General features: G+C 39.6%; 1 protein-coding gene across 1 annotated transcript; it reads left to right on the forward strand.

Annotated features, from left to right (window-relative positions):
- The first annotated feature begins 9,721 nt into the window (after positions 1-9,721).
- LOC148740088 (C-type lectin domain family 4 member K-like) lies at positions 9,722-12,360 on the forward strand. The gene is made up of 2 exons (XM_088748154.1): positions 9,722-10,221; positions 11,510-12,360. Exons 1-2 carry the CDS (start codon positions 9,892-9,894, stop codon positions 11,921-11,923), a joined length of 744 nt encoding a protein of 247 aa, XP_088604280.1. The 5' UTR covers positions 9,722-9,891; the 3' UTR covers positions 11,924-12,360.
- Positions 12,361-16,921: the final 4,561 nt, after the last annotated feature.

Here is a 16,921-nt window from a genome sequence, read left to right on the forward strand (position 1 = left end):
AAAGAAAAATTGAATATACGAGGGTTTACTTGCCCGTAATGATAAAGTCCTCTTTAGATATGTTTATTATCTCAAAAATAAATTAATCGGTTACTTTCATTTTGTAAATAAAACTACCAAAGAGAGCGAAATAGAAAAAAAAGACAATAGCTTCATTGTTGTTCAATATTAAGGTGCAGTGGATGGAACATTCATAAAGATCAAGGCACCTACTGTGGATCGAGAATCTTTCAACTGTAGAAAGAAGTTTTACGCTCTGCAGTTGCAGGTGAAATTTTGTTTAATAGTCTGACATAGATGAAAAATATAAACTAATATTTTTTTTGTGGGATACTATTTATTAATGAGTGTTGTAAAATTTGCATAAATATATAAAACATAATAAAATAAATAAAATTAATTTGCAAATTTCCCATGCCTTCACAGATTGTGTGCGACAACAACATGGTGCTAACAGATGTCTTGGCAGGCTGGCCTGGCTCGGTACATGACTCGAGAGTCTTGAGAAATTCAGAACTGTTTGCAACTTCAGCGAACAAATTTCCCCGTGATCATCATCTAATAGGTGATGGAGGATACCCACTTTTGAGGTATATTTTCAGATGAATAGTGTCTGATATCAATATTATGTCTCCATAGTTAAAAAAAAAAAAAAAAAAAATTTTTTCAATTCGATTGAGCATCAAAATAGGCCATGTAATTGATTTTCAATAACCATCATGACTTCTATGGTTTAAGATTTTTAATGCTCTTGTCTGATTTGGTCATGGTTGACAGAAATTAAAATATACATGAATGAATGAGTGAAGGTTACACATTTTTAACGATATGCACCTCTTAATATTGTTACAGATGGTTGATAACACCTTTTCGTAATAATGGCCACCTACTGGCCAATCAGATTAGGTTCAACAATGTTCTGTCATCATGCAGACAGATAGTGGAATGTTCAATAAGTCTTATCGCTAACTCGCCGAAAACGCTTCAAAATAGCCTGAGACGCTAGTAATCGACAAAGAAAACAACAAGGCAATAAGGTAAGTCCATTTTATTTCAAAACAAGACATTTTTATCTTTCTTTTAAGGCAAACCGATAACATCCCATACAAACCTTTATAAATATAAAACGTTGCGCAACACAGTAAGAGTAACGTCCGTTTTTCCAGAAGTGAGCTTGGGCTGCCTGTGGTAGGGTGAGTCAAAATACAAATAACGAGTAAAGATACTCAGCGATACTACAGAACAAAACGTCTGATAAGTTATTTAATATCCTACACGCCAAACTGTTATTTCAGTGCGGGCGAATTTCGCGGATATTTATCTATGGGGAGTGCGTGACAGAAGTGTGCGAGGCGGAATGGAATTGGCGCGTTGTCGTGTTGCTGTTTTTTCAATAAATGAAGAATTTTCCAGGTCGTCTAGCTGCTTTTCTTCGTTCGATTCATCTAATAATCTTGGATGTAGATTTGCCAGCCATTCTGACTCTTCGTCGTCGGAAATATGATTCAAATTGTCCGCCATTTTTTTTTTCGTAACTACAACCATATTTGTAGATTATGGTATATTGGCTCATATACCATAATGGCTAAACCAATAAAAAGTTTAGAATTACATTATCGAATGATCCAGTTTTTAATAATAACAGTTATACTAATAACGATAATGAAAGATGCAGAGGGCAGTGCTCTCGGGCACGCTGAATATTGCCCGGACTTTCAAGTTGGCAGTCTGAATTCCTGTTAGAAGGAGGACCGTAGACACAACGGAAAAGCTTTTTACGATTAGTTACTGCACATTTATTTTTTACTCCATGGCTCACAGGTCACGGTTTTCGCCTTGTGCTGCCTGATTGGAATGTAGCGTTCAGTTGATTTCTCTGCGATATAATAATAATAATAATAATAATAATAATAATAATAATACAACAGCAAAAACAATATCTAGAATTCATAAGCATTTGTAATTTTTGCCACTCTCAATGCGATCAAGAAAACTTTCGAAATCTTTGGAGCACATAGATCCCGAAATTAAACTTATTCGAACAAGAATCAAAACTGGAACATTTGAAGTACGTGTCATAACCTTTCCCGTGCACTCATATTCAATGGGTATCATAATACCGTTTGCCACAATTTGGTTAGTTTCGTATGCAGAGATCACTTGAGTCTTTTCCTCATTTTTGTCTCCTTTGCGCGTGACAGTAACTGTAGAATCAATATTTAAAATGGGAACTAAAATTAACTTCTAATGGAGGACAGATTTCACACCCCCTCACCCCTGTCACGTTCTTCGTGGCTTAGCCGTAGGGATGACAGATAGGATAGGGGTAATAATGAACGCCAAGCGGTACGTGTATTGATTCAACTATATTCAAATCAAAGAAAGTGAACACACCCCTATAGGCGGGTTGGATTACAGTTATTTCGAGTTACATAATTGTTAACTTAACAATGTAGGATATCGTCGCACCCCTCAGAAAACAAAATGGACAGCATGCAGTAGAACCTGTATTAAGCGGCCACCTTGTCGAATGTCACCCTTTCGATGGACTGTAAAGTATAAAAGTGACCCCACCTTCAACGAAAAGCTTTGTAGTCTTGCCTTCCTTCCCCAGAAAACTAACTGCTAAACAAATACATTCCCCGCTTTGTAGGCCTAGCCACAATTTGCCGATCAACCCCAAAAAATTTTTCGAGGAATCTCAAAAAATTTGCCGATAAGTGTCTAAAAGTTGCCAAGAAAGTTGTAATTTTTTTCAAAAAGTTGCCGAAAAGTTGCCGAAAAGTGACCGAAAAGTTGCCAAAATTGTTCTCCTTTTCGTACTTTTTTGGGTGTTAAAGATTAAAAATTCGCACATTGCTTCTTATCAAAACTTTATTTGTCAAAGTCCAATGATAATATCAGAGGTTTTTACCATTTCTCTGGATCAACAAATAGTCACTGTAATTGTCCGCCATTTTGAGAAACGTGCAACGTGATACCGCTGACCTCGTAATAAGGTATCACAAAAATCAACCCATGGGGGGCCCTAACTATTGTATTTTAGAATAAATTGAATAAACTTGTATCGAAAGCTGACCAAAGGGGCTCAACACGTGAAGAAAGTGGCTTCAAAGAACCTCAAAAAGCCCAAAGTTGCCGAAAATTCTAAAAGTTGCCAAAATTCTAACAAGTTGCCAAAAATCTCAAAAGTTGCCGAAAAGTTGCCGAGAAACTTGTGGCTGAGCCTATTCTCCAGAGTCATTGACACTCCACTTTAAAACTTTTAGGCGGCGATTTTGATTTATTAATCTCACGCGCTCAACCGCAGAGGGACCATTGACTAAACTCCTTCAAGTTGTATTTTTGCTTGTCGTAAGGAATTTTCCTTCGGTAAAAAATGATCGGATGATATATAAAATTGTTTTCGGCAATGGCTGATTGTGTATCAAGGCGGATATTGGGAGTTTGTGAAAGCCATTTCCAAGCCATCGATGTGTTTGCTCCGATGCATTAGGTCAATTATCTCATTAACCCTTTCCTGCCTATTTTTTACTATCGCTGCTTTGAGAGGTTTGAAGTAAACTCTGTTGTCGAATTGCACTTTGGCCTCTTTTGTTTTGTTCGTCTTATTCACGATGACTGTTTTTGTGCTGCTTCGGTGGGGTTTAAAGCAGAGTTTGTTTCAACTCTTTCAGGGCCAAAACCTCATTGCTTTACAAAGTAATTTTTGGCTTAGATACAGTCTGCAAGTTGTGTTATCACGATTTTCCAAGTAGCTCTGAAGGGCGATAGAAGACTGAACTGGTAACATGCAGTTAGATATGAAATGGAAGTGGTTCTTTATTTTGTCCGAGAAAGGTGTAATGGAGGCGCGTTCGTCTTGCGAATAAATCTCGCAAAGTTGGCCTGATTTTACATTCGTTTGTCACGGGTGTTGGGATGAGTTTGAGACCCTTTTCATAGCACGCTGACTTGGCCGTCAGATGGTTGATACTTTGCGAGGATTTTTAAAAAAAATAATTTTCCTGGCCTTTTGGCCGCAAGCCTACATTTTAAAGTGTTTCTACGCTCTGTGTCTTAAGCTGTTTGTTCTTCTTTCGCTGATATTGAAGCAAGCATTTTTTAACAGTCGGAGCACACATTTATATTTTTCATGTATTTGGTATATAAGTGAGTTTTTTTGAGGTCAGAAATCTCATTCCTCAAGTTGGCTATGTTATCATTGTTATTTACAATGTTCACCGAGTTCTTTCCTTTATGTAAGGTATTCTGCCAGAGAGTTGTTAAAGGCAGATAATGATCAACTCACACGTATAGGTAACAAAACCCGTTGAGGTTCGTAGCTTCCCTTTCATGGAGATTGCACTGAGGACGGTTTTTCTTGTCCCTGTCGCATCCGCTTTTTCCGCTCTGACGTATTTGCAAGGCTCCGATGCAGAGAAATACCTGAAGCATGGTCTGCCCGACTACTACAGCTTTGAATTACTCATCAGTGCCTCGTAATTTTTGTTTAGTCTTTGTAAGAATAGAGTAAAGCACTCTGTTGTGTTTGCTTGACATCTTCCCATGTGAGATTTTCGCGTTGAACCGTTGACGTCACTTCCTCTGAGTCCTGCGATCAACTTCCGGAACATGGTCGAATAATGGCGGACGCGAAATCGCGAATTTAACGGCCCGAAAAAAGATAGTTCTGGTGCTCGGTCTAGACTGAAATTTGGCAGAGTATGTGAAGGAGACACACTGAACACAAAAATGAAAAAAAAAAATGATGTACGACAATTTTGAGCTCAGGGGCACTTTAAATAAGTCTTTGAAAGCCTTACACCTGAAGCCAAATGCTTTCGACGTGAAATTATTTTTGATCAGGTTGCTCAAGCTTATTTATAATGAAATTACCTATACAAGTAAGCAATACTCGCGGAGAGGAAATAGTTATAGTTTAGCTGACAAACTGACTCTTTGTAGTTCGCTAGATTAAGAACAAATAGGGTTTACCTTGACATGTTTTTCCATTCCCAATAAATCCACTTTTATAGGAACAGCTGTAGGAGCCATAAGTGTTCTGGCAGTTTGCATAACGTCACAGGGCTGGATGGAAGCATTGCACTCGTCAATATCTTAGGGAAAAACGAAATTAACTTTTAGGTAAGTTAACAGGAGAATTCGGAAATATACGATAAGAAGTGGAAAGCTGTAAATAACTAAGCTCTGAGTCATTCTCCGGTCGTGGAAAAGAATTACACCTTTAGTTAACTGTCTTACCCGTTTCACAATGTTCCTCAGTGTATCCATTCTCGCAGGCGCACACGTAACTATTCTTCTCGTACTGTGCAGCGCATTTCCCATTGTTCTGACAAGGCCAACTGATACATGGAGACTAAAAAAACATACAGGAATGGGAAAGAAACGCGGAAGATGTGGCCTTCGCATGACAATTATAGTAAATATGATTATGAGTCGTCTTTACAAATGGAGTCAGTGCGTCTAAATTAACCTTCTCCGCCAATACCGAAAATTATTTTAGTCTTTTCTCAAATAGCCCCTCTCCTTATTTCTACAATAACCTCACTCCGTATTTACAACTTATTGCGATGCTATAGTGATGGTGACTCTGACTAGGGATGAGCTTGTCCAGAGTAGTTGTAGATATCCGATGGAAGCAATTCACACAGAACTTCACCATTGATATCATGAAAAAGTACGGCCAGGTTAAAAGAGAAACATGACGGAATATTGACACAAGCAAATCCACAGTCACTGTCATCCAGAACATAATCCAAACCAATACGGGTGACGTTGAGGTTGGAAAACTTGTGAAGCTCAAAATTGGCATAAGCCATTCCTTCATCTGTGCCTCGGCTGAGAGGTTTACCTTGTGCATAAAATAATTTTTTTTCTAGAATTGAAAAATTGAATGAAAAGTAAAATTATTCCAAAGAATTGTGCTCATGCCTAATATCTCATCAGAGTACTTAAACACTTTACGCGCAATAAGAGGCACGTGTTAGATAAACTATTATTACTATTACTATTATTAAACTATTATCACTTAACGTACACCTCCGCCAATGTACTATTGCATAACTTGCACTTATTGCAAAAAGATATACATCGGTGAAACAGGCATAAGACAAGGTGACCGATTCCGAGAACACCTTCGAGACGTGGAAAGGAATGACAATGGACACATCGAAACCAGTCGCTAGACATTTTAATTTACCTAATCATTCTTAGCAAAATATGGCAATCTGCGGTCTTTCCTTACACTTAGGTAGCACGGAAAGCCGTAAAAATCTTGAAAAAAAGCTCATCTTTCAAGCCGGCAGTCTAAATCCCACAGGGATCAACGAACGCTTTTCATTCCACTAATTTGTTCTTGTTTTTCTCGTTGCCATGTTCCCACCAATAAGGTAGCTCCATTTTCTGCCTTTAAAAGTACACACAACCCACAATTCCTCTATTCGCTCCGACGAAGGGCTAACGCTCGAAACGTCAGCTTTTGTAACCGTTACGGTGGCCAATTTACCATTTCAACTTTGTTGATATATCCATATTATTTCGTTACTCCCACTGACGCAGCCCCAAACAGTTTCTTTCGAAACTATCAGCCTTTATTCATGTTATGGAAGAGTCTGATAAGTTAAAGTGGAAATTAAAAAGTTTCCCTTGTTAGACTAGGGAAAAAGAACTGAACCCCCTTTAAGATTAGGTTTGGATGGGAATATTTTTGTCTTTGCCAATGAGATTACAAAGAGCAAGATTTGGAATGGAGCATTGATATTCATGATGGCAATTTTTTTTAATCCTTTACCTAGGACCTCATGCTCTCAAACCCCTCCCTCCCCCGCCTCCTTTATTTTGCAGATGGAGGATCTCGTTCTCAGACTTTTCACGGCCAAGTGATTGTAAGTGACACAATACTCACGGCCACCGTTAGCCGTTTATAAGACCTTCAGTGTTGGTCCGGCCGGGGCTCGAACCGTCGACCTCCCGCACAACAGTCCAGCGCTCTATTTATTAAAGAAAGAACATTGAAGTTTAATTTGTTTGCATCGCCAAGCATAGGTGGGATTAAAAGGCTTGGTTATTTTAACCTTCACCTGCAATACTGGTACAAATTCAATTCGTGCTTTACCCTTTATTTACTTTCACTGCTTACCTGTAATTCCACATTCCCAACTTTTAGCCAGTATTCGCCAGCCAGTAACTGCTTCCTATTCATTATTTGAGCCACTTCACCACATGAGTTGGCGACTGCGGAATAAATTCAAAAACAACATTTAAGTTCACTTCAGTGGAGTATAGTATCATTTAATTCGAGTATCACGGCTTTGAAGCCACTTCTTTGCGCCTTCTAGTTACGAGAATTTTCAAACCTAACAATTTTCTTCCTGATGCATTTTCCACTTTCTTTAAGAGCACCGCTAGTACTGAAATAATCACTTTTCTAATCTCTCTACCTCGATTGATATTTATTTCTAAATAATACACTTTAAAGCTTTTTGTATGAAAGCATTCGCATCTGAGGGTGTAGCCACATCGATAAAAAATAGCCCATCTTTTCCGTGTTTTTAATAACTCTAAATAGAGAGCTTAATCTTATTCTACGACTTTCTGGATGGGCATATCGTTACTATCTGATAGACTGTAACGACTTGTGCGATGGTCTCACCTTCCTTATGATTCTTGGCGAAATTTGAGCCGACAGAGTGCGGCCGTTTTTTAATCAGTTCAGGCATCGGATAACGCGCAGAAGGTGTCTTGAATATTAGATGCCGCGGGGCCAGTAAGGAGAAACAATTGGCGTTGTTTGTTGCTTTTGCAGCCAGCTGCGTCAGAAAATATTTTGAAGTTTTTGAACCACTTTTGCCATTGGTGAACGAGAGAATTTTGATCGTCATCGGATAAAACGGCAGAATTAAAGCGGTATTTAACAAGCACGGGCTCAATAAATCCTTGTAGCTAGTGTAATAACATGTAATAATAGTTTTCTTCCGATCTGTTTTATCTTTAATGGCTGCCTATCCTTTTACACAACATCGCAACACGACAGCACGTACTCGCTCTACGAATTTTACTCTCTGAGTTCGAAAAGTATGCTTTGCATACCATAGCATTTTGTCAACTATTGACAATTACAATATCCTCTCATCTACGTTTATAACGCCTCTCCTGTGGGATGAAAATTAAAAAAAAAATTATAATACACCTCCCCTTACCAGAATTTGCGCCTGTGAGAAAACAAAACATAACAAAAGAAATAAGCAGATCCGTTGAAGTGACTTACTAAGTTTAATTCTTGAAATCTTTTTTTTTAAATTAGCAAAGATCCCTGTAGCGACAATGGGAGGCAGTAACGTATTTGAGCGATAGAATATTAACATTCTCTCATGCTAGATTATGATCACAGACAGCTCAAATCTTGTGTCTTCATCGGCCGGATTGTGTAAGTTTGCACAGTTTTCAACAATAATCAATTAAAAAATATTCTTGCAAATACGTTTTTTCAATAGTCAGAGGAATGGTATGCAGAGGGGCGATAATGTAGCCACCATCAAAAACACTAAGGAAGAGGCGGAGTCATCAATCGCACTGGCTGTAATTTTTCACGGGTGTATATTTGCCTCATTAAAAGCCATTTTTCTCGTATTTCATACTTAGTGGCGACAGCATATCAATGAACTTTCGGATCATGACTTAAGGGGAACAAAATAGTCTGTATTTAGAACCGATTCCGCTTTCAATTCCCGTTATGAAGTTTTTTCAAAAGCTGTTGTTATTTCATTTTTTGTCCAGAGAGTGAAAGAGTTCTGTCTTATTCTGAGATGCGCCAGACAGCTGGATTTTGCTTGAGGAGCGGCTATTTACATGTTCGGTTCTATTGAGCACTCTTATTACTTTGGCCTGTTTTAAAGGTTTGACAAAAAAAAAATGCAATCTTACCAATTATTTGACAGTCATCTCCAGTCCAAGGATTTATTCAGGAACATGAAAATGTTTGGTTCTTCTCATAAAACAAACAAGAACCGCCATTGCGACAGCCTGTCATGAGACATCCCTAAAAATAACAAACATGTATGTTCGTTTAACAGGCATATTTACCATATTGAATAGAAATCTTCCAAACCAGCTGTTATCATTTTGTGTATATTTGTAAAGTAAAAAGAACTAAACGACTCGCGAGAATCTGAAACTAATATGCATGAAAGAGTGAAGATACTTTGCAGCAAGTGAAAATAAAAACTTTCTCTTTCTGAAAGTGTTGAAAAAATTACATATATATATATACCTTGAGCAGCATAGAGAAAGTAAAGCCAAGCGTAAAGGTCCAAGCGCCTCGGGCCTTCATTCTTGGACTGAGGCGCCTATAGAGCATCTTTAGCCACATGTTCAATTATCCTTCGGGGAGTGTTGACGTTGGAATTCGTGACATCTTAGCTCGTTTCAAAGAGCTTTGGTCCACACAGTGTTCTTTTTACCTCTTCTTTATACAAAAAGAAATTACCGACTTCATTACGTAGTGGACGCAGAGCCTTAGTGGCGTTCAAAATAGCATTTTCGACTGTCATTTTGAAAACTGTTTTATACTTTTATTCGTATCTCCGCAGTTCAATTTCAAACAACAGCGGGCGGCAAAGTTCCGCTTCACAGCGCGCGCCAGCCCGGCGTGCACCGGTGGGATATAATCCATGCATGATATACCTTCAATAGATTGTTTCGTCTAACAAACAGTCATGACTACACAGAAAACAGGTGCAGCTGTGTTGTTGATGCTGATGGGAAATACAGCACTTGTTTTCGCCAAAGGCTACTCCAGAAATGAGTTTCAGAAGTTTTAGTCTAGTTACGAAGTAAAGGAAGTTTTATTACAAGCTGCAAAGAGTATTACATAGTGCAACAGAGCAAGGTATGGCTTCGAAGGCGACAGCTGTATTGTTATTCCTGTTGGGTAATGCACGTTTTTCCGCCGAAGACAACGCCAAATGTTCGGCTCGTTTTTCCTTTTTTGAAAATAAGAGGCTGAAAGGATATGTTGCTAAACGGTTTGATTCACGAAGTTTGTTATCATGCAGTCAGCAATGTCTCAGAAACACCTGGTGTACCTCCACCAACTTCAAGTTTTCCTTAAAGAGGAAAGACGAAGGAACTTGTGAACTGAACAAGCACGAGATGTTCATCGTTAACGAAAACAACAATTTTTCTGACGACGAAGGAGCGACTTTCTCGCTGTTACATAAGGTCAGAATCAACATTATATGTTCTCTTATAATTTTATGGAACGGTCACCATCTACTGTCGAGGAGGGAAGGAGTTAGAGGTCTTTTGTGTAACGAAAAATTATCCCCTTAAGCTCTGTGAATATTCTTTAGACTCCCCCTCCACCACAGTCCCCCTAATAATAGTGAATTTAAGCAAACCACGACGGCGACGGAAACGAGAACGTGGAAAAACAATAGATCTAATTGGCAGAACGATAGCCCAGCACGTGCGGTTGAAAACTTTGTACATTTCTTTGCCGTCCTTTGCAAAACAACAACGTGAAATCACCAGTTTTGCGTTGTCTGCGAACTGAAACCGCGGCGGCAAATTATTTAAACTTATATTTGGAACTCAACGCTACTTTTACGCGTTATGTTGAGTTTGAGGTCTGGCACCCTATGAGACGATAAACACATGCAGCCATTTTTGAAATTCTAACTAAAAGTAGAAACTTACTTTTTAGTCAACGTCTTCCGTGGCGTTACCGTCGTAACTGCCTAAGTTCCCTACCAGGCAGTTATTGACAGTTAGTTTAAACTACAGTCCCCTGGCTCTTTGAACTTTGTTGGTGTTGGTGACGACTGAATAAGACGGGAAAATAAGTAGAAAGGTACAATGAGACAGAAACTTACCAAATACTGAGGAAATCTAGGAAAAACAACACGCTTGCACGGAAAGGGTTTAAACAGAACCCAAATAAACTGAATATGGCACTTTGGGGACGATGTGTTTACCTGAAGCGCGAAAATAATGGTGAGTAGATGAATAAATGAGAGCGAGAAAAGAATACGCGTAAATTGATGTCTCAAAAGCATACGAAATGTGAAAGAAAATCGATAAATTACCAATGCGCCTCAACACATGTGTATACAGCCTACCCCCCCCCCCCCCCCCCATCCTTGTTATAAGTTGAAAACAGCTATAATGATTCATTGATGGTACATCATTATATCATATTTTTAAAATACACGCATGTTGTTCACAATTTAACGGGAAAGGTGGACGATTTTCTATCATAAGGAAACCTCTAGATTAAGCAACAGTTGTCATATTTCTTCGTCCTTTTTCACATTTAGTTCATTCGCGAGTCTTGAGGTATCTGTGGGAAGGGCTGACAAAATAGAGCCCTAAAGATCTTCATGATTGGATCAAAAGCCTCTTGGCTCAAAGTTATTTTTTCAATCATCCACACATTTCTCAATATGTACTGATCTAGTTGATTTCAATCTACTTGGAGGTTTTACTTCTTTCTCGCTGATAACAATAGGTTTGTCAAAAAAGATGGGTTCTCTATTCTCGATCATGTTACCTTGTCCTCGACAGTCCAACGCAGAGTTGGACTGAAGCCCGCAGGATTTGCAAGAGCCACGGGGGATATCTACCAGAAATCAGATCTGCCGATGAGAACAAATTCATAAGCAAATCAGTGCAAGACTCGGATGTATGGATTGGACTTTACAGAAAATCGGACAATAAGTTTTACTGGATTGACGATACTCCTGTGACAAGCCAATTTTCTTCATGGGCAGCTGGAGAACCGAACAATTATAACAACAATGAGAAATGTGCATTTATGTATGCCGGAAAGGATTCACGATCTGGAAAGTGGAATGACGCCTCCTGCAACTTTACTAGTCAACGTACGCCACCATCAATTATTTGCCAGAGGAGCCTATTTTGATTCAACTCATCCACAGACCCCATCTTAGCGTTGCGTGGATCTGTTGCAACTTTTGTGAAAAGCGCCATTATGAAGTAATTAAGAACGATTTAAGATGCACTTTGATCTGAGTAGTTAGTAAATGGACTTGGCCCTAGTTGGCCTTTATGAGGAGAAGTTGTCCTTCCTTGGATAATGATGATGCAAATTCCAAATGTAAAGTTTAACTCATAGGTCTGTTTTGTATTATTTATGATTCGGTATGCAGATTTCCAAACACCGCTGTAACTTATAATTGTTACCGCGAAGTTAAAAAATAAGCAGTCTGGGTGCGTACATGTATCTATGGGATTAGTTATATTTGATTGACTTTACGGTGGCTAATTTTAATCAAAGGCTAGTTTCTTATATAGGGGGAGCAGAAATTATTAAATGGAATGACCCAATTGTAACCAGAAGCACTTAATCTTGTAAATATCTTATGTTAGCACATGGACACCTGAACCGCTTGTAGCCGTCCGAACCCCGCAATTGGCTCGCGCGAGAAAGCTTCCCCCCTTCCTTCCCTACTAAGCAGAGTTTTGTCTCCAAACTTCCTCTATTGTCAGGAGATCAACAAACAAATCAGAATCCTTTGTTTGCGCATATGTTTTAAAAGCTTTAGGGAGTAATAGGGGGGCATCATTCCATGCGTTCACACTAAGCCATCAAATCTGAAAACATGGCGTCCGCGCGGCCGACCTTCAAAATTATAAAGTCGGAGTTTTCGTTCCTTTGCGATCGAGTTAGACCTTGTGGAACTCAGAATATAAAGTAGTAATGCTATAGAATACTCTGTTTGGGAAATAATGGATATCAAGGCCTTGAAAGTCACTGACCGTAAATATCCAGAACCCGCCGACAGTTGCAAAATTTCGTAGTTCATTTTATTTTTTCTAAGGAACCGTTTTAATGAACCTATATCGAAAGTTATATGAGAAAGTTCCATCGCGCTTTTTTTCTCCGAAAAATCGAAAAGTTCAAAATACGGCTGGACAGCCGTTGTCCCTCCAGTAAAACAATGAAGAAAGATGCAACTTTGGTGACTTCGTACGCTTCCTAACATCTGGTCATCAGGATCAAGGTTGTAAAAGACTGTGACATAAACATGAACTGAATAATCTCTGCACTTATCATATATTACATCATAGTTTGATCACAAGGTAGTATAGCAATGTTTCCCCCCCCCCCCACCCCAAAATTTAATTCCATTTAGCGTGGTAGACTAAATCGTAGCTCACATAAAAATAAACTGTAAATTGGTGAAGCCTTTCCGGATCAGTCCACGAGCAGCATGAAAATATTTCAGGGGGTAAAGTGTATCATGACTAGAAGTAAATTAACTTATATATCAATGTGATCTAAAGACAACAAGTATAGCCAACTCTGATAGCCTTGTTCTGAAGCTAAGAGTCTCTGGTGTAACAGGCCGTCCCACCGGTTCTAATAATTCCCACAGTCCCTTTAGCTTCCCTCCCATACTGATCAGCTGATGCCCCAAAGCGAACTTGCTTGTTTACATCTAGCTTTATTTGCCCACTGGATTGTCGGTTTATTGGATTGCCGCTGGATTCAATCCAAAAATAATCATCCGCGGAACCATAATTAATGTCTCGGTGAGTTTTCTCCTGACACAATTTGGGATCATGATTTAATTGCGTTAAATGTCTTGATCAAGCAATGGAACCGCGAAAATTGAACACGAGGGTGGAATCGAAAGCTTTCACGAAAATACATTTTCTGACCTCGTTAATGAACAACACGGATTAACCAGTTAAGTACTTGCCATGACAGTCATGATCTTAGGGAAGGCCAATAACCCGACAATCCCTTGTAGCCATGGATGTTCAAAGGATCTCGTTAGATAAAAGATTGACTTCCGCGCCGAGTAACAATTTACAGGATTGTTTACAAGTATCTCTTTATTAGTACCCAGTCCTTGTCACTGCATCTTTGTGAAAGGATTACATGAGCTAATCTATTCGGTCACGTTATGACAGCTGAACCCTTCCCTACCTGATGATCCGGACAGAAATCAAGGATACGATAAACGAGGTGAGTTTTTAAAATAGATGTATTTAATAGCTTGTGGAAGTATTCATCAACTAGAATATTTCTGTTTACTGACTGCTATCATCCTGCGAAATTAATTGCAATTTGCTTTATATTCAAAGAGTTATAATTGTGTGGCTCCCGAAAATATCCATGAATGCACCAATACCAAGGAGGGTTATTGGAATTCCATGTGAAGGGGCTCATAGTCCTGAGACCTAAATTACTATTATTTTTTTTTTTTAAGGAAGTATGAAGTAAGACTGGAATTTCCAGATGGGAGTGGGGGTGGGGTCAAACAAAACATTCTTCCTTGGTGGGGTCATGGACATTTTCTGGAATCAGACATTGTTTGTGTTCAAATTTATTGTAAGGCACTATCCAAAATAAGATTATCACTGAGATAAAAATAAAATAAAAATGAAATAATAATAATAATAATAATAATAATAATAATAATAAGCCCGTGAATAAGTCAGAGAATGTTAAAGCTTATTGGGATGTCCCTATATATGCTGATCAACAAGAGGTCAGATGCAATAGGGTGGATGCACGCCTTGTAAATCATATGTGCAAGAGAGTTGTGACGCTGGAAATGAGCTGCCCTTGGGTTAACAATCGGACAAGAAAGGATGAAGAGAAGACACTGAAGTACGGACCCCTTCGCTGGGAACTAAGGCAGCAGTTCCCAGGCTACGAGGTGAAGCAATATAACATCATTATGGATACCCTCGGGGGTTGGTCACGGGAGCTGGATGTCATTATGCGCGAGCTGGTGGGAGGCAGAAGCCCTGACGTATTGCGAAAGATGCAGAGGGCAGTGCTCTCGGGCACGCTCAATATAGCCCGGACTTTCAAGGTGGCAGTTTGAGTTCTTGTTAGAAGGAGGACCGTAGACACGACGAAAAAGCCTTTTAGGATTAGTTAATGTACATTTATTTTTTACTCCATGGCTCACAGGTTACGGTTTTAGCCCTGTGCTGCCTGATTAGAATGTAGCATTCAGTTGATTTCTCTGCGATAATAATAATAATAATAATAATAATGATAATAATAATAATAATAATAATAATAATAATAATAATAATAATAATAATAATAATGATAATGACAGTCTTTATACAGGGGGCTCACATCACTGGAGAGTGGTATACTGTGAGGCGCTGTAAAATAAAAACAAATAAAATAAAATTCATCGTAAATAGATAACACATTAGAAACATAAAAACTAAGTAATACACTTGGTATATAAACATGATAGGATAAATTCTCAACACTAACTAAACTAAATACATGATTTTTCACTCTATGCTTAAAAATGATAATGGAGTCGATTTCTTTAAAGGAAGTTTCTGAGAGAGTCCATTCTTTTGCGCATATTATAACGGGGAAACCAACCTAAACAGAAATGTGTATATATATATATATATATATATATATATATATATATATATATATATATATATATATAATATATGCTCGCTGGTTTACTCTAGTTTGGTTTGCTCTAGTCTGGTTTGCTCGCATGCTCGCTGGTTTACTCTAGTCTGGTTTGCTCGCATGCTCGCTGGTTTACTCTAGTTTGAGCACTCTGGCATGGCTTAGACGATACCACAAAGGTTGGGTCGTTTGGGGTGACCGTCTCGGTTCTCCCCCATCCTAGCATTAGCACTGCACTGACGAGACTTTTGCTTGTTGGTAAGTGTTCGCTCCTTTCCCTAGTGGTTGGGAGTTTGTTTTGGTTTGTTTTTGAGGTTTCTGAGGATTTTTGTTGGATAAGTGAGTACCTGCCGGGAGGGAAAACTTGCAACTTTCTTCCTCCTTGGCAGTGTTTTTTCTTTGGTTCTGTTTGGTCGCCCATCCCTTTTTTTGGGATTTCTCGGTCGATCCGAACTTGCTTTTCTTTTTGCTTTTTCTCTGTTTCGGTCACCCATCCCTTTGGGTTGGGTCCGAACTTCAGCATGGTCGTGTCCTTTAATAGGACTATCGACGTCGATTGTCAGGGGCTCCCTGAGGAGGTACTTTTTTCGCAAGCGGTTGGTCTGTTGCTGGGTTTTTTCGACCGAGAGTCTGATCATCGGGTGGCTGCGGTGCAGGCATGCCCTGGCCGTGTTGCCAGAGTCACTTTTGCAGAGAACGGGGATGTTGCTAAGTTATTTTTTGAGGAGTTAGGTGTCATCAAGTTGGGTGATGTAGAGTGTAGGGTGGTCAAACCTCCTCCTCCTCCACCCCAGCTTACTACTGTTGTAGTTTCTTGGTTCCCCTTTGAGGGATCAAACGACGCCATCAGCACAGCTTTGTCTGCATATGGTACGGTCAAATCTGTTCGCAATCAGGTTTGGCCCGGAAGGCCTTCAGTGTCCACCGGGTCACGCATCGTCCAAATGGTCATTAGGAATGTCATTCCACCGTTTATCCCTATCCGCGGTGTTCGTTGTAAAACTTGGTATAGGGGGCAACCCCTCCAGTGTGGGACTTGCCGGAAAGTTGGCCACAAGTCAGCTGATTGTCCTCTCAAAGGAAAATGCTTCCGGTGTCATCAAGATGCGCACTTGGCTCGGAATTGTAAGGTGACCGTGGCTGCTCCAGCTGAGGCTGACGCCCCTGTTACAGAGAACGGTGTGGCTTTTCCTCCGGTGAAGAGCACTCCCGCCGAAGAAGAGACCCCCGACACTGCTATTGAAGACTCTGAAGATGAAGTTGGTTCACCTCCAGACTCTGATGCAAGCGAAGACCGGTTCGCCTCTTGTGAAACGACTGGAAATGAGAATATTATATCAGCAACCGAGGGTTTTGCTAACCCTGCTGACTCTGACATGGCTGGTGAAAGTGGTCCCTGGACCACTGTTTCCCGGAAACGCCCCGCTTCCTCTGTTCCCGTTTCAGTTAAGAGGACTCAACAGGCCCCATCTAAAAGTCCTGTGGTTT

This window comes from Stylophora pistillata, chromosome 2, assembly GCF_964205215.1.
Source record: "Stylophora pistillata chromosome 2, jaStyPist1.2, whole genome shotgun sequence".
Taxonomy (NCBI): domain Eukaryota; kingdom Metazoa; phylum Cnidaria; class Anthozoa; order Scleractinia; family Pocilloporidae; genus Stylophora; species Stylophora pistillata.

What these genes read in the sequence shown, in the direction of transcription:
- LOC148740088 (XM_088748154.1), top strand. Translation starts at nt 9,892, where the DNA reads ATGGCTTCGAAGGCGACAGCTGTATTGTTATTCCTGTTGGGTAATGCA. An exon ending in CTTTCTCGCTGTTACATAAG is followed by an intron (nt 10,222 to 11,509) that starts GTCAGAATCAAC and finishes TGATAACAATAG; the next exon opens with GTTTGTCAAAAAAGATGGGT.